Source organism: Peromyscus leucopus, chromosome 4, assembly GCF_004664715.2.
Source record: "Peromyscus leucopus breed LL Stock chromosome 4, UCI_PerLeu_2.1, whole genome shotgun sequence".
NCBI lineage: Eukaryota > Metazoa > Chordata > Mammalia > Rodentia > Cricetidae > Peromyscus > Peromyscus leucopus.
Window position 1 is genome coordinate 32,256,575 of NC_051066.1, and position 19,047 is coordinate 32,275,621.

The window sequence follows — 19,047 nt, forward strand, 5'->3', positions numbered from 1 at the left end:
ATATAATGGGTCTTTTTCCTGGTTATAAATTTTTACATTGCCATAAGAAGATAGTAAAATATGCTTGAGATTATTAGATCTGATTTCTTCCCCTTAAAAGTTAATTTATTAAATCCAGTAAAGAAAGAGATGTCATGATTTGGTTTTGTCCAGATTCACCAGGAAGCTTTCCTAAGAGTAGATGAAGCTTATTGACTTCAGAGAACTTCAGGCCATGGCCAATTGTGTGGCATATACAACCCACATGACAATGAGTGGCAGTAATATTGCAGTTACCAAATAAAATATAATTGAAGTCTTGTTTGGCTTGCTACACCTGTGGCTGACTTATGCATACAATCACTCTGTTCTTTAGAATTAGCCACAATCAATGCCACCTTGAGTCAACTTGAACATTTCCTTGTGGAGATGATTGACTCTTGGTCCCATAGCGAACCACTAAAGCCACAAAAAACCAAAGAATGAAAGAAGCCACACACAGACAAAACAATGTACCCAATAAAATAACTAAGTGAACCATTCTTACCCTAAATAGACTCACAAGCCCCTGAAACATCTTAACTATTCCTTTACTATAGGAAACTAGGGTGGAACAAAAAAGACAAGAGTTACTGTCTTTATTTTAACAAAGCACCTGGATTGAGACAATAATAGACTCAGTTCCCTGACAGCTTGCTGATAAAGTTATCAGGGCCCTGGAATCCTTCACAGAAACTGTTTCCTGGTACCTATAGAACATGCTTTTAATTGATACTGTTTGTTTTTTCCTAAAAGGAGTTTTCTCTGTGGCAAGTTTCCCTGTACTCTTTAAACTAACTTAATCTATTTGAAATGCAAACCTCCAGATCTAATTTTCTCTCATATATTTTTCATCTCTCTATGCTATTGCTTTTTAGTGGGTTATAGCTAAAATGATGCATAATATCAGAGCAACTTGACTAATCATGCTGTGGGTGGAAGTTTATGAGAAATAGACCATGTTCATCTGGCTGAATTTGTAGTTAGAATGCATTTTAAAGTCAGCTTGAAGGTGAATTAGAATATTTGATTAGATTTCATATCACAACATTGAGATAAAGGTGAGGAAGAAAGATGATAACAGAGGAAATAGTTCTGCAAAGAAAGAGGATAAAAAAAAGACACAGTGGAGTCATAAAAAATTAAATGTTATCATATCATCTATAGTGAACTTGAGGAAGTTAATGTAAATTATCATTTATATATGAATTGGGTTTTGTTTTTCTACAGGAAGACAGTTGTGTGCCCTATCATTGATGTTATTAGCGATGATACCTTCGAATACATGGCCGGATCAGACATGACTTATGGTGGTTTTAACTGGAAGCTGAATTTCCGATGGTATCCTGTTCCTCAAAGAGAAATGGATAGGAGAAAAGGAGACAGAACACTACCTGTCAGGTGTGTAGACCATTATTTCCCAACTAGTCACATGTTTATTCTTCCATTAACCAAAGGACATTATAAATCTGTTCTCAATTTTTAAAGATCCTTAGACATTTTATTATTTATGTACCTTTTCACCTTTTACTCAATCATGTAGGAATCAATGACAATACTGAATATGGTTAAAATTATCACGAACAAACTTGGGTGTTGATATAAATGCCAGGTATCTTTGGATGCCTTAGGATTCTGATTATATGTATGTATATGTATATGTATATGTATATATGTACATATGTATGTGTGTGTATGTATGTATGTATACACACACACACACACACACACACACACACACACATATATATATATATATATATATATATATATATATATTTGTATGTATGTATGTGTATGTGTATATAGTATCAATTGCCGGAAAACAAAGAGTCTACCATTTTCTCAATCAAGGTGCTTTGTTAAAATAAAGACAGCAACTCTTGTCTTTATGTTCTACCCTAGTTTCCTATAGTAAAAGAATCATACATGTGTGTATAAAATAAAATTCTTTATGATTTCTGAATGTCTTGGTATTTCAAGTAAATATGAAATGCGTATATTATAATGGATTTGTTCTCAAACATGGAATAACCAAAATGTTTTGGTAAGTATTCTAAATTTACCATTCTTAAAAAGTTATCTTCCTTTAGCAATCATAGAAATAGTCATTTGAAAAAATTTTGTGAACTAACAGATACCAATGCTTTTTTTTGTTCAAAACTAAATGACTTCTTGATTTGAAATGTTTATCAGTGAAATACACCTCACTCTTATTTTTGAAACAGAGATCTGTAGCTGGAGTTTTCTCCAGTCCTGCCTGGCCAACAGTCAGGACAAATCTCTCTCACCTGCCAGTCCCACAGCCGCTCAGACCCAACCAAATAAACACACAGAGACTTATATTGCTTACAAACTGTATGGCTGCAGCAGGCTTCTAGTTATCTACTTCTTTTTTCTTAAATTAACCCATATCTATTAGTCTATAAGTTGCCATGCTGCTCGTGGCTTACCAGTACTTTACATGTTGGTACTCATGGTGGTGGCTGTCAACGTCTCTCTGCCTCAGTCTTCCTGTTCTCAGAATTCTCCTCTCTCCTTGTTCCACCTATACTTCCTGCCTGGCTACTGGCCAATCAGTGTTTTATGTATTAACCAATCAGATCAACACATTTAACATACAAAACCTCCCATAGCAGAGACCCATCATCATTTTCTACAAAATTACTCATTTAAATAACACTAAAATATCTCTATCCTCTTGTAGGTCTCTTGCCTGCATCAAAAAATTGATTGTCTAAAAAGTATTTAGAGAAGTATTTTACTAGACTATCTCCTTGAAGATGAGTTTAGCAAATCACCTTTCTCTTGAAAAAAAATGGAAAATATTGTAATCTTCATAAACAACATCCAAAAAGGCCTAATTTATAGATGGCCTGTTTGATGGGCATAAGGTTACTTTATGGTTATCTAATGCATTAAAATAAAATACTGGATGGTAAAAGAGACAACTCTAATTATATGGTACTGAAAATTTAAAAAGTAAATAAGGTTAACATTTTTAGGAAAAATACTACCACAGTGAGAAAAAATTAAGTGTGGCCATTGATATTTGCATAAGACCTGTCAGTGGTTAGAGTATATAATCTGGCAATTCTTAAATGCTTTATAATCTTCACATCTACCCATTCTTGTTCCTTGCTGAAGAAATACAGTAACTCTGATTTATTAACAATCCTCTTGTCCCCGGTTCCAGTTTTATTTAACTTAGATAATTTTTGAGATTTGTCCCAGGTAAAAACCATTGAAACACTTCATAAACACACTTAAATATTGTTAATGAATTTATTCAATTGAAAACGAAGTCTGTATAAATATGTGTTTTATTAAACTTACTGAAAATTCATTTGTGAAGGCGAAGTTTATTTAACTTGATTGTTGCAATTGGAAAGGTAAAGTTAAGGTGGCCAACACTCCTAGTGACAAATAACTGATCTCCTTCATAAAAGAAAGAAAAATGTCGTAGGAAGCAGCCAGTATGCTCATCTTTTGCTCACGAAAATAAAAGATGAGTCATCTAACACACTACATTTTAGCTACACTTTGTGTGGTTTTGCTGAAATAGTATGAGAACTACTCAAATTTCTTACTTTTATTTATTTTCCTTCCTGACTGAACATGATTTCATTTTCTAAAATAATGAAAGAGGAAGAGCGAAAGCTCAGTGTCTGCTCAAGTTTGAAGATTCTTTTGGCAAAAGGTTAATTAATTCATGGGCACTGTTGTATCAGCAGGCAGGTAATTTTCATCAGCAGAGCTGTGGTGTGAACTTTGTATTTTTAATCTATTATGCACAGATGTGATCATTTTTCTCACACTCATGCAAACAAATAAATCATTCTATGCATGGAAGATAGATTTTTTTCCCCACTTGATTAACAGAACTCTGAATAGCTCAAGTGATCAAAGTGAAGTTGAGGTTTTAGTAGAATGCTTAACTTAAAGTGTCTCTTATGACAAAACTTTGTAGTCACTGTAATTGGCTAGTCATCATTCAGAAATACAAGTATACAACTGCAATCATAGTGCACCACCTTGAACTTGTGCCCTAAGCTCAGTCATGTTTAAAGTAAAATGTATACTGACAATACTACACCACACTCTATTATTCTAACTGTGCTATACTTTGGATCTAGTATGTTCAGTTGTAAAAGGAATGGGGTATATAAAAGGGAGTTTGGGAGTACTTAGTTTTCTCTAATCAGAAATGTTCTTTGATAGCATTTGGCATGTCAGTTGTCTGTACAACGCAGTAACCAGATTCTTAAGTAAGAGACCATGATCTAGCAACTTTGTGGGCCAAAGACTGTTCTTTAAATGAGTTTTATTTGCTTAGTTTTAGTGGTTCACACTTGCAGAAAATCACCAACATTGAAATGAGATATCTAAAACAAATTTTGGAAATTGTGGTTATTGAAAACTCTTAATGCAAAATCCCAGCCTTTCTTCTTGTCTCCACCCAAGAACCACCAATACACAAAAGACACAAGAAACTACTACCACCCTTGTAACTCCTATGTTTGTGTCTCTAACTCTAAGCCTGAGGGTCAGTTGTCATTTATTTTCTTTCTTGAGCTTGGAGAGATAGAGTTTAGCACCCCTGTCTCAAACACAGGTGGAAGAAATATGTTTAATGCCACCAATTTACACAATCAACTATAGTGATGACCTTTTAAGTTGGTGGCATTCAATTTGGAATGTACTTCCTGGGAAATGACTGAGTTTGAAACACACTGAACACATTAGTCTGTATGACTATTGTTAGTCATACAATACCCAATGAAATAGATGACCCTTAGCAAAATTGCTTCTTAATGAAAATAGCCCTGTCAGTTTGGGGTACCTTATTTCTATTTTTGTTTTGGTGATAAAATAGCTTGACAAAGGCCACTTAAAATAGGCAGGGTTCATTTTATCTCACAGTTCCAAGTTACAGTCCATCATATTAGATAAGAAAATGAATCAGAAAATGAAGCAGCTAATCACACCACATTTTCAGGAAACAGAAGCAAGAAAGGAATGCATACATGTTCCCAGACAGATTTCTCTGCCATCATGAAGTCCAGGGTCCTGAACTCATGGATGGTGCTGCTGCACAAATTGAGGCTTGGTCTTCCCACATCAGACAATTCCACCCAAGACATGCTCCAAGGACAGACTGATTTTCACAGCCTCTCACTCAGTGCCTAGTTGACAATTAAAACTAACAGTCACTGGAATATGTGTGTCACTTTCTTTCTGGCACATGAAATTTTAGGTGACTTGATTTAGATAGTGAGATCAGCATGGTTCTGTGTAGAAATGCACTTCATGCACCTTGCTGGTCATAATGCTGGATCCTGCACATACAAACACTCACAGCAATCTCTGCTGTAGAGCATTTTACTCTTCAATACTTTATGTATTCTAGATGAAGCAAGAGGTCAGAACATGCAGATTGAATGTGGGTGTACAGTAGTTAGCTATGTTAATGCTACAGCAGTGTATATTTCTGGGAAAAATGTGACTAAATCCTACTGGTTACATTCATATTTTAATTATGCTCTGAATTTGATGCTCAATAAATAGTTATAAAGAGACTTGTTTCCACTTTAATTTCTCACTGATTAAAATATATTTCTTTATAGGAGACCTCTTGGTTATTTCTCATCTATTAACTTGCAGTCACCACATCTTAACTCCCATTTAGTTGCTATTAATATTCTTAATATTATTTCTTTCATTCTTCCATCCACTACCCTGTTAAGTGTATCCTGAGAGTATATAAATAGCTTTAGATATTTGTTTAATTTTTGCTATCATGATGAATCACACACCTATATTTCATTATTGGCTTTTATTCAGGACATATTTTACTCACTTTTATGTCCTTTATTATTAGCATTTATCTGATACACAATTACCCTTTATTTAATTAGAATTAAGTGTGTCTAAAGTATAGTAAATAAAGTTGATAACATGATTAGTAATACCTTTGATTACAACTGCCATGTCCTCATATAAAATTTTCTCAAGTGCTCTCTCTATAATATTCCAGTGTGCTCCCAGGGGAGCAATGTAAAAGCTGTCTTTGGGGAGAAATCTGGTACTTTTTTTAATGATTAAAATGAAAATTATTCTTTCATGCTTGCTTAAGTCATGTAAGGAATTAAAGTGACACAAACTATTAAATGAGAAATACCCTTGACAGAAGTAAGCTGTATTGAAAATGTATTCCTGATAATGGGACATGTTAGCATTGCACAGTCAGTGTGACTAGTGTCTAAATGCATAAGAAGCCATAAGACTAATGGGCTCCACCTCCATCAGTGTCATGTTCCCTCCCAGAGCCTCTCTTCAAATGCAGTTTTGCATAATTTAAAATTTGTCATACTATTCATTAGTATTTTTATGTCATTGAAGTTGATGTTTGTTTGATTTACTTTTTGTGTTTGCATAGCAAATATTTGTAGCTGCTACTATTTTACTTATAAGCTCATACCCCAATATATCTAACAAAAATTGAACATTCTTTTTGACTTCAATTGTTATTTGCTAGTTTTCTGTTTCATTTGGTTTTGAGATTAGTTCTCATTTATCTCAGGTCAACTCTTAATTTGCTATGTAGCAGAATATGTTTTGAGTTTATTATGAATTTTCTTCTTCCACCTACCCAGTAGCATTATACATTTCATGTGCTATTATATCTGATTTTATGCAGGAATGGAAAGTAGGGCTTTGTGCATATTAAGCAAGCACTGAACCGAATGAACCGTATGCCTAGCCTCTAAGTGCCATGCCCCTGAGTTACACCTTCAGGCTTTTTATTACACCTTGCTTTTTTCCTACAACTTGTTTACAACTCTTTCTTTTTTCACTCACCTCTCACTAGTTTTGTCATTCTGACCCTTCAAAGTCACCAGTGACTCTAGTTTCTATAGTGTGATAGATTAAATGTACATATTAAGTTTTATAAAATCACCTGTGGAGAAAAGATTCTTGTATTTAATAATAATGTATAATTTTCAGTCTATTTGATCTTCTAGTAGACACTTGTCAGGCCATCTAAAATATGCTTTAAAATGGAGAAAAACAGAACTACATAGGGACAAAACATGTACTATATCCTTATGCAACAAAGTATCAAGACAAAAGCATAGGGAATGTCCACAATTTGAGCAGAATAAATGTTTTGAAAGAAAAGGCTGAAAATTGATGGTTGAGCTGTTACCATTCTTCCATCCTTATCTTCAAGTCTAATATATGTGGTTTCCCAAGATTGTAAACATTCCCTCTTAAATAGAAACCTTTGAAGCTATATTCTTTCTAGAAATAATATGTTTGTATTTTCTTATTTCCCCATGGTTAGGGAATATTTGCAAGATTTTTATTACAATGTGTTGAGGTGAGAATAAGCAAGGTAGTATACAAAATTCTTAGTGTTATTCATTAAACTGTATGAGATTTATTCACTGAATAACACTGCCATATTAGTCAAAGCATTTGAATTCAACTGGTTCCCATTAGCCCTGTTGCTTATTTTGACACATCTTTATTATGAAATGAAAATATGACAACAACAGTAATAAAAACCTTTTGCACCAAATATTAAGCATCCTTTAGATGATAGGATATCAGGTTATGAGTATTACAGAAAAAAATAGAAAAAGGAAAAAAGCAGGATTTTCCTATATTTGAAGTGAGACCTTTAAGCACAAGACGGAATATTCAAGTTCTAGCCTTGTTAGGAAATTGTTTCTTTACCCACAAAAGAGGGTTTTGCACACAATAACCAGAACTTATTTCTTTTAGCCTCTAAAACAGCACTGGGATTGTGTTTTCAACCTTCTAGGATTTGAGTAAGTTTCCTTACCCAGTGTCTAAGCCAGCATAAACCCTTCTAAAATCACCAATATCTTCTCCAGTGCCAAATGCAACTCTCCAAAACCCTATGCAAAGATGATTGCTATGCTATGCAATATCCCACAGAACTTGCTTTGTCTGTAAAACTTTTAAATTACATTCCACATTTAACATCAGTCATCTCAAGAGAAGGGCCCTGAATCTTTGCTTAGTTTATCTCTTCCAAATACATTGTACAGTGTGAAAAAAGGAAGAGAAACAACATTCAGTTTCCTTCTGATTTCTGAAGTGCTAAATCAAACAAAGCCATCATATTTGATGATTTAATAAAATGAAAACACTTGAAGAGTTCAGCACTGAGACATTATTAAAGCAGATTTAAACTTGAAATATGAAACATATTTTTTCATTGTATTATCCTATAGTAGGTGTTTTTTTCTTAAACAGAAACATGTAGTGAGTGATTAGAAAGATGTATTTAGTGCAAGGGAGGAAATGAGAAAACACAGAGTAGTTGTCAGTCTCATAGTTGAAAGCATATGATGAAAGACCTCATGAAACTAAAAAACAGAGAATGAGAACAGCACCCAGGGAGACCCTAGGGAGGCTACAGATCAAACAAGGTATGATAGTTATTAAGTAAATACACAGACAAAACATGTAATGCCATATTTTACATAAGTGACTTATGCTAGTCTAAGTACTTGTCCACAATCTAGCAGCAGCCAGATGAGGAAGTGGATGGACTATCAATAAGGATCATAAAAACAGTGGAAGCAAAAACCTCTATAGACAATTCACTGAGAGCCAGCGGTGGAAAGAATTTCAAGCAGGTCGACTGATGAATGGTGCTAAATGCTTTTAGAGGAAGCAGTTAAAGAAAGGCTGCCTGAGTTCAGAATCAATGGGGACCCTTCGGAAAGAACTTATTGCAGTGCAGGGAGACCGATCCAACTTCACTTAGGAGGTGAAAGGGAATCAAGGGAATATGCAGAAAGGATGCTTTCAATGTGGTTTCCAGTAAGGCCATAGGAAATGTCAGCCTCTCCTATGAAAGATTCCTGAGATGGAGTGAAGATTACTTTGGTTCAATATAGACTGCAACTGGGCAGGTTTGCAAGCTCAAGGGGCCAATCTAGAAGTCCAAGGCCTGAAACATAAATGCAACAAGAAATGAACAAGGTGCCAACTGTAGTCAAAAGAGCTAGCTGAGGTCATGACATAGATTTTAACCTGTAAGAGAAAATCAGATTGATTTTCTTGTGAAATAAGAAAGAATAGAAGAGTATGGGGAAGATCTATAAATATATCCATGGAAACCATGAGAGAGTTTGTGCTTAATGCATATGGACTTTGGGTTGTGTGCATTGCATTAATCACTAGATAATTAAAAGGAATCCAAAATTTAAAAAATACACTTGAAAATAAAACATAGGGACAAATAAGCACAAACAGATGGTTGTGTATCAAGTACAAAAATTTATAGGTTGGTCTTGAAGAAGCAGTTGGCTCCTCTCACCATTTTTACAGCCTTCTCTGGGTCTCTGTATCAGAATTGGAAGTATATTACAAATTTAGCCAGGCACATTGCATTGAAGGAAGAATTGACTTACTCAAAATGAGGGCACACAATCAGTACTTCTTCTCAGCTGTGGCAGAACACTATAGGGGGATGTGGGGATGAAGCAAAAATCCCCAAAAGAGGTTACTAATGTGAGATCATAGGTTAGCTCAGGAACTTTAACTATGAACAGAATATGGCAATTACTATCAATAATAATGTGAGCAAGAATACATTAGCTAATATATTAATCTTATTAACGGTCCATTGAGTGCTGGGCATTATACTGAGTGTGTTGCACCTAGTATATCAATTCTCCCTCACCTATCCATACACCTTGTAATATTTATAGTCATTTGGATGATTATTACCCAGACCATGTTGACGGCTTTGGTTGGTGGTTTCATTACTATGTAGACACACCTTGGAAAGTAAATTATTTCAGCTAATTCAATGATGATCCAGATTTTTCATTTTCTAGGCACTGAACACGTAAAAGTGCACATACTTGAAAACATAGCTTATTTGTGATATTATAAAGCAGTTAACTTAGGAAGAACATGCTAAACAACATGGATAACATTTATAGTCATTGAATGTTATAAAGTGAACTACTCAAACAAACTAATAATTCAAATACGTCAAGTCTCTCTGAAAGCATCTATCTTCAGAAATTATAAGATTATATTAAGGAATCATTAGTTTGTTTTTGTTTCCTACTACTCAAAAATAAGTAAAAGTTATTTGATTCAACCTTATAGTTACAGATAGTTTATTTTTATTTATTCTGTTTTTCTCACACATTTATAAGAATGATGATCAACTGCAAGATAAAATTTAACGCACATACTTAAAATGTATTAGTACTTTGTCAAGAAGAAGCTAAATAGATGATCTCTGAACTGATTATTAAAAATGCATTAATTAACATTCTTAAGCATTTGGTTGCATTATTATAGGTTAATTGCAGTGCTTTTTTTGTCCCTAATTGTGTAAAATGTACTCTGTAGTGCTATAATACCTTGTATAGTTATTATCATATAGTTCCCAAGGCCCAGTCAGGTGAAGTTATGTTCACTTCATAATTACCATCTGTTTAGCTTTCTTAGAGTTCCACATTACAACTCAGAAGGTCAATGATACGCTATATGATAGGAACCCAGCAGGAGTAGACAAAACAAAACAACTCTGAGACCACCAAGCTGAACCTACTGTACCTGATGGGCTGTGTATTCAGATCATTATCTAAATACAAAGCTGTGAAAACACTGGTGACAAAATTTTGCAAGATGGATGAGGTCCACCTACAGTATTACTAGGCAGTTTTTCCACCAACTGTGCTATTTAATTAGAAAACATCAGTGTGATTTTTAGCAGAGGGGAATATAATTTTTGTAAAGCAATGAGTTTTGTTGGATTGTTCTTAAAAAAATCTCACAAAATCAGCATTTGCATTCCAAATTTAAATTACTTGCTCACTACTTTTGTTCTTTGGCAGAGCATTAGAATGAGCAGGGAACTCTCCACAGTACCATTTGGTACCCAACCCATGTCCAGGTAGTTTCAGCCTATTGTGGATATTAACCAAGGGTGAGAGTTGTTTCTGAAAGATACCACATAGCTAAGTGTAATGGCCCATGTCTGCAATCCATCACTAGAAGACAAGATTGTGAGTTCCAGGCATTCCTGAGTGACAAACTGAGACCTGCCCTCAAATTAATTAAACATTAAAAGAAAGACCCTATGCTGGTAGTGTGCAATGGAGGCTGGATCTACTGTGCCCAGTAACATTCAGACTTCATTGCCAATGTACTTCTACTAGGGATTAGAAAAAAATTTGTCTCAGTATATTCATTTACCATTCCCTAAAAGAAAGATACAGTTTATACGTGAATCACTGTCTTAATAAATTAAAGTTAATTAAACCTATATAAACTGAACATGATATTTTTGTTCTTTTGTGCCATAAATTATAAGATAAAATAAGAAGTAACCCATCTGAACTAGACAAAACTAACAAATAAAAGAAAAAGAGAGGGCACAAGAAACAGAACCCTATTTGCTTACACACTCAAGAATCCCATAAAAAACACTAAACTGGAAGTCATAATATATATGCAAAAGCCATGTAGAAAAGCCAAAAAGAAAAATATATAAATATGTAATAAAAAAGATTTAAAAAAAATAAAAGAAATCCCTGACATGACATTGTGAGACAAGTCATCTCCAAAGATGCCATGGGTTTCTTGTTTGTTTTTTTGGCCAACTACTGCTGGACATGCCTCCTCTCCAGTGAGACTCCTTTGGAGGAAACTAGGTTTTCACTTGTAAGTGGATATAAATTGGAAATTGCATCTGGATTAGAGATGGAGGCATGTGTTCATTTTTCCTTTCAACTCTACTGCCTATCTGGTGCAGATACATGTAACCCCTGTGCATATTGCCTCAGTCTCTCTAAGTTTATATGGGTTTTGATCCTGTTGATGTAATGGATTTGTATTCTTGGTGTCATCCATCCCCTCTGGCTCTTATATTCTTTTTGCATTTCTTCAACTGAGTTCCCTGAGTCCTGAGGGGAGGGATTTGATGGAGACTTCCCAGTGGTGACTAAGAGTTCCAACATCTCTCCCTCATTGCATAATGTTTGGCTGTGGGTCTCAGTAATTTTCCCCCTTTCTACTGCAGGAGGAAGATTTTCTGATGGTAGTTGAGAAAAGCATTGATCTCTGAATAGAGCAAACTATCATTAGGAAGTATTTTATTTTGACTTTTTAGAAAATAAGAAAGAACAGTAGTATTTGGTTTTACCCTAGGTCCCTGGGATACCTAGTCTTGGTCCTTGGTCATCCTAGCATAGGATATGACTTCCATCTCCTGGAATGAGCCTCAACTCAAATCATATATTAGTTAGCTACTCCCACAAATTTTGTGCCACCATTGCCCTGCCATAACTTGTAGGCAAGACACCATTGTTGATCCAAGGATTTGTGGTTAGGTTGGTGTTTATGTTTTTCCTTTGGTAGCATGCAACCTGTAGTCTTGGCAGTTGCATGGGTTGTTTGGAGGTTCTTATGTTATCCTTTGTGACTCGACTAGATGTCACCCAACCCTGCTATTTGAAGCTTCACTTGGTGATGTGAGATGGCTAGTTGGGGACATGTATACCTCAGTATTTGGTGATTTCATTTAGATCATATATATATATATGTATATATGTATATATATATACATATATATATATAAACACAGACACACACACATATATATGTATATGTATATACACACTTAGGAAGATTTTTGTGCTAGGTAGGTTTCCATACTGTTCCACAAATGGCACTTAGTTTTTCTCTCCTCATATATTTCCTCCCTTATTCCTTTGTACATTTCTTATTCTCCTCCCCACTTCATCCTCAATAACTATTCTATTTTCCTTTTCTAGTGAAATCTATCTTTCCACCCTAGTCCCTTACTCTAGTCCTAACCTTTGTAGCTTGCTTATCATTGACTTAACAGCTAATACCCACATATAAACTGAGCCATTTTGAAGGGTACAAGATAAAAATCTTGAAGTAGTTTTGATTTGCATTTCCCTGATGACTAAGGATGTGGAATATTTCTCTAAGTGTTTCTCCTGTTTGAGTTTCCTCTTTTGAGATTTCTCTTTAGCTCTGCATCACAATTTTCAGTTGGCTTATCCATTTTTTGATATCTCCATCAGTGCTTTAATTATTCAGGATTGCTTTAGCTATCTTGGGTTTTTTGTGTCTCCATATGAAGCTAATCATTGTCCTTTCAAGATCTTTAATGAATTGTGTTGTAATTATGGGTATTTTATTGAATCAGTAGATTGCTTTTGGTAGGAATGCCATTTTTATTATATTAAAATGGGAGATCTTTCTTTCTTCTGATACCTCCTTTAATTTTTTTCTTTGGTGTCTTAAAATGTTATCGTACATGTCTTCCACTTGTTTGCTTAAAGTTACCCCTGAATATCTTATATTATTTCAGCCAATTGGGAAATGCTATTTCCTGATTTATTTCTCAGTCCATTTGTCAATTGTGTATAGGAGGGCTACTGAGTCTTGTGAGTTAATTTCACACTGAGCTACTTTGCTGAAAGTGTTTATAAACTGTAGAGATTTCTTGTGGAATTTTTAGGGTTATTTATATATCATATCATATCATCTGGAAATAAAGATACTTTGACATGCTCACTTGCAATTATATCCCCCTAATTTCCTTCAGCTATCTTATTGAAGTAGTTACAATTTCAAGTACCATATTAAATAGGTATGGAGTGGGCAACATTGCCTTTTTCCTGATTTTAATGGAATTGCATTGAGTTTGTCTCCATTTAAGTTGGTGTTGGCTATGGGCTTTCTGTAAACAGCCTTTATTATGTTGTGGTATGTCTATTGTATCCCTTATCTCTCAAGGTTCTTTATCGTGAAGGGGTGTTAGATTTTTGTCAAAGGTATTTCTAGCATTTAATGTCCTTGCAATTTTTATCTTTCAGTTTACTTATATTGTGGATTACATTTTTTGATTCACATATATTGAACCATCCCTGCAACTATGGAATGAAGCCTACTTGATATGGGTGATAATCTTCTAGATTTATATGTGGATTCAGTTTGCTAGTAGTTTATTGATAATTTTGGATCTATGTTCATAGGGGCAATTGGTCTAAAATTCTGTCTCTGTCTGAGGTCTTTGTGTGGACTGTGTATCAGGGTAACTGTGGCCTCCTAAAACAAATTGTTCAATGTTCCTTCTGTTTCTATTTTGTGGAATAATTTGAGGAGAGTTGGCATTCACATGTCTTTGAAAGTCTGGTGGCATTCTACACTAGAAACATTTTTCACTGGAAATTTTTCAGATGGGAGACTTAATGGATACTTATATTTTGCTAGGAATTATAGATCTGTTTAAATTGCTTATTTAATCTTGATTTAACTTTGGCAAATGTTATGTATTGAGAAAATTACACTTTGTTTTTTAGATTTTTATATTTTGGTGGAGTACAGGTTTTTCAAATTATATCCTTATTATTCTCTCCATTTCCTTGGTGTCTGTTGTTATGACCCCCTTTTCATCTCTAATATTATTAACTTGGGTCTTCTCTCCTGCCTTTTATTTATTCTGATAAGGGTTTGATAATCTTGTTGATTTTCTCAACCAACTCTTTGTTTCACTGATTCTGTTTATTGATTTTTTTTGTTTCTATTGTAATGATTTCAGCCCTGGCTTTAATTATATGTTTCTGTCTACTTCTTTTGGTGTGTGATTTCTTCTTTTCGTTTTAGAACTTACAGGTGTGCTACTGAGTTGCCACTATGATAGCTCTTTCTCTCTTTCTAAATATAGGTCCTTAGTGCTATGAACTTGCCTCTTTGTGTCTCACAAGTTTGGCTTTGTTGTATATTCATTTTTAGTCAATTCTAGAAAGTCTAATTTCTTTCTTAATTTCTATATTTTTATTCAGTAGCTAGTTGTTTAGTTTCCATGAGTTTGTAATCTTTCTGCTGTTGTTGATATGCAATTTCAATCTTTGATGATCAGATAGGATGCAGGGTGTTATTGCAGTTGTCTTGTATCTGCTAAGACTTTCTTTGTGTCAGAGTATGTGGTCAATTTTGGAGTAAGTTTAATGTTGTTTTGAGAAGATATATTATTTTGTGTTTGGGTGACATGTTCTGTAAATATCTGTTTCTTCATTTGGTTTTTAACATTAGTTAGCTCTCAAATTTCTGTGTTTAGTCTCTGTCTGGATGACCTATCTGGTACTGAGGGTTGGTTATTGAATACTTCCTCTGTAGGTGATTGAGGGTCAGTATGTGTTTTAAGCCACAGTAGTTTTTCTTTTACGTTCAATCACACCAACAATCCCTTTTGTTTGGGACATAGATGATAAGCATTGAAATGTCCTCTTAGTGGATTTTCATAGATGAGCATGCAGTGACCTTCCCTATCTCTTCTGATTAGTTGTGGTTTGAATTCTATTTTGTCAGATATTAAAATGGCTTCACCAGGTTGCTTTTTAAGTCCATTTGCTTAGGAATATATTTTTCCATCCTTTTACCCTGAGATCATTTCTATCCTTTATGTTAATGTCTGTTTCTTGTATGTACCCGAAGGATGAATCCTGTTTTTTTATTCATTCAGTTAGTCTGTATCTTTTATTTGAAAATTGAGACCACTAATGTTAAAAGACATCAATGAACAGTGACATGGATTCCTGTTATTTTGTTGTTGTGGTGGTGGTGATGGTAGTGGTGGTATGAGTGAGTGAGTGAGTGAGTGAGTGAGTGAGTGCATGTTAATTTCACTGCTTTAGATTTTCAGGTCTGGCAATATTTATTCCTTGTGTTTTCTTGTATGCAGTTAACCTCTTTGGGTTGGAATTTTCCTTTTAATACCTTCTGTACTGAATTTAGATAAAGATGATATTTAAATTTGACTTTGTTATGGAATATCTTGTTTTCTAAATCTATGGTGATTGAAAGTTTTGTTGGGTAGAGTAGTCTAGGCTAGTATCTGTTGTCATTTAAGGTTTGCAAACCATCTGTCCAGGCCCTTCTGGCTTTTAGAGCCTTCACAGAGAATTTGGTTATAATTCTAATAGGTCTTCCCTTTATATGTTACCTGATCTCTTTCCATTACAGCTTTTCATATTATTTCTTTGATCTGTATGTTTAGTATTTTTATTTATTTTGTGGGAGGGGACTTTCTTTTCTTATCCACTTCATTTGGTATTCTGTCTGTTTCTTATACTTTGATAGACATCTCCTTCTTTAGGGTAGGGATGTTTACTCTTATGAATTGTTGAAAATGTTTTCTGTCCTTTGAGCTGGCTTTCTTTTCCTTCCTCTATTCCTATTATTCTGAGAAATGGTCTTTTCATATTGTTTCAGATTTCCTGGATGCTTTTGGCAGGATTGTTTTATTTCAAGGTCTTTGTCTTGTGTTTAAGCTATGGTGCAGATCGCTGGGCCTACTGTGCTAGGGTTGCTAGGCTCTGGTGGAGGCACATTGTCCTGTCGGTGGTTTTATGCTAGAGTCTAGCCATCTGGGTTTGGCAAGATTCTAATTTAGGTGTTAATATCTGGTCTTGTCTTTTTGGGTGGGTATTTTGTTCCCTGATTTTGTTTGTTTGTTTTGTTTTTGTTTGTTTATTTTTTTCTCTCTCTGGCTCTTAGGGCAGTGTGCTGGTTGTGTGTTGCCTGGTAGGAATTCTACTAGGATCCTGCTATATGTGGCCTCTAGAAGGGAGGAAAGCAGGGTGTTACATCAGGATCTACTTAGTCTCCCAGGATTGGCAGCAGAGTGAAGAGAATCAAAGTAGGTGGTCTGCTACAAAGTTCTTTGAATGAGACTCAGGGATTGAACTTGGAAGAGCTGAGAGAGAGGTGAAGATCTCCAGCTAGCCTCCCTGACTCCCTGGCTTGAATGATTTGTGGGTTCCCAAGGATTGCTTGCTGGATTTGTGGCTTAAATAAAGATACGAGTGTAGGGAGGATAATTAGAAGGGGAAGATCTAGGTGATCCACTGCAAATGGGTGCAGAGAATGAGGAGAACGTGTGGCAGGTGGTCGGCTTCAGAGCTTGGGATGAGATTGGGGGGTTGGATTTGGAGGAGATGAGGGATAGAAGATCTACAGTTAACCTACAGGTTTCACTGGCCAAAAATTCTAGTTCTTATAGAGGAATTTTGAACATGAGAAGCAAATAAAAGTTTATTTGTAGATAAAAAATCTTAGACTCCATGTTAAAACACTTCAATACCTCTGAATAATAGTGTATAGGATTGGTGTATATCTTTAGATTTAGACAGATAATTTTATCTTTTAAAATGTCTCGTGAATAACAAACAATTGGATTTAAAAGCTCCTTTACCTCCTTTGTATAAAATGCTTCCATAACCAACATTAGATGCTTTCTGCAGACATTTTCATAACAGTTTATACTTTTGAATTGATATAAGAAATGGATCTTTTTTCATAGAGAAGGCACATTCTTAGTTTCCTGGAGCTCACATTAAAATGATTTGTAATTCTGTGGCCAAGATCACCACTGGTGTCTTTGAGATCAGGGAATCTCTTTAAGGACCATGTGAAAGGCAGCACCTTCTCTCTGCTCTGCCTCAGAGGATGTAAAAGCCTCAGATTTAAATGGGCAGGGTTTCTTCTTTGCTTCTGTTTTATCAACTACTAATAAAACAAAATGATTTAATGGAGTTTTGTAAAACGTGTGAAATATAAATGCAATTTAAAAATTGTAGACGCTTTCACACCTTGACATTGTGTTTTCATTGAAGTTTTGAGGAATATTTTAGTATTTATGATGTCAAAAGTATTTGCTGTAGTATCACTAAACTCCACACATTGTTTTCAAAACATATTCTTTTCTTTTTGTTTTGTTTTCAACTAGGACCCCTACTATGGCTGGTGGCCTATTTTCTATTGACAGAAACTACTTTGAAGAGATAGGAACTTACGATGCAGGAATGGATATCTGGGGTGGAGAGAATCTTGAAATGTCTTTTAGGGTAATTGAATTTTTCTTTATTTTTAAACTCTGAACATAGTATGTGGTAGCATGCACCATCACACCCAATAATTTACTGTCAAATTTTCCAAAGTGATGCAACTTACTGATCATATGGTCAATATATGTTTATTTTAAAACCTTTACTAGAGTCCTGTTGCATGCAAGCTTTACTGTTAAATTTGGAATTTTATACTTTCAAATCATTTTCATTTATAATCAAAATGTATTAGGGTTTTCCATTGTTGGAATAGAGTGGCTTCATTTTCTGATTGAAGCATTTCTCCTTAAACCAATCTTGTGTTTTTAACTCATGTTTTGAAGTGTTCATGTGACCAGAATTGCAAGTGCTGCATGAATTTGTTCTTAAGGAACATTAAGATCAGCTGTGGCCAAAGGATTCTGATAATTCTGCAAGAAGCATGACTGTTCCAGCAACCATTGGACATTAATACTTAACAATTATTTTTGAAAAATACAAATTCACTTAATAAAAGGACTAAATAAATGAGAACTGAGAACAAAGTTTATATAAGGTCCTTTAATATTTTATAGGCAAAATTGGAAATGCAGCCCCCCAAAAGTATCTCTATTCTAAGAAATAGAAAAAGAGTTTCACGTATTTTACCTTCAACTGCACATATTATTTTAATGAGCTATTTTAATGAGACTAACTATTCCTTAATAAAATTTAATACAAAGCATTTAAAACAATATAATTTTTAACAGAATCAATTGTAAAATTTAATGGGTAGAATCTGAGTAGATTTATGTAATCAGCTGCAAATTAATTTTGACCTTCAAGTTGAAAGTCTGTTTTCCACTAACACAAAATTATGTGAAACTGTCTAAAAAAATTATTAAAATTGTGGGAATAGAAAGATGGCTTAATGCATGAAAATACTTGGTGTTTTTATAGACTCTAAAAGAGGGTTCAGATTTAATTCCCAGCACCCTCGTGGTGCTTCACAATCATTTATAACCTTAGTTCTGGACATATATCATCCTCTTCCAAATGATGCAGGCACCAGGCACGCATGGTATACACACACACACACACACACACACACACATATATA

At 34.6% G+C, this 19,047-nt stretch overlaps 1 protein-coding gene across 2 annotated transcripts in view; it reads left to right on the plus strand.

Moving 5' to 3' along the window:
* Galnt13 (polypeptide N-acetylgalactosaminyltransferase 13) overlaps positions 1-19,047 on the plus strand; it is a 581,705-nt gene that overhangs the window by 348,198 nt on the left and 214,460 nt on the right. For both annotated transcript variants that reach the window (XM_028874800.2, XM_028874871.2), the window contains 2 exons: positions 1,249-1,419; positions 17,852-17,969. In XM_028874800.2, coding sequence (XP_028730633.1) covers positions 1,249-1,419; positions 17,852-17,969 — 289 coding nt within the window. The remainder of the gene's footprint in view (positions 1-1,248; positions 1,420-17,851; positions 17,970-19,047) is intronic.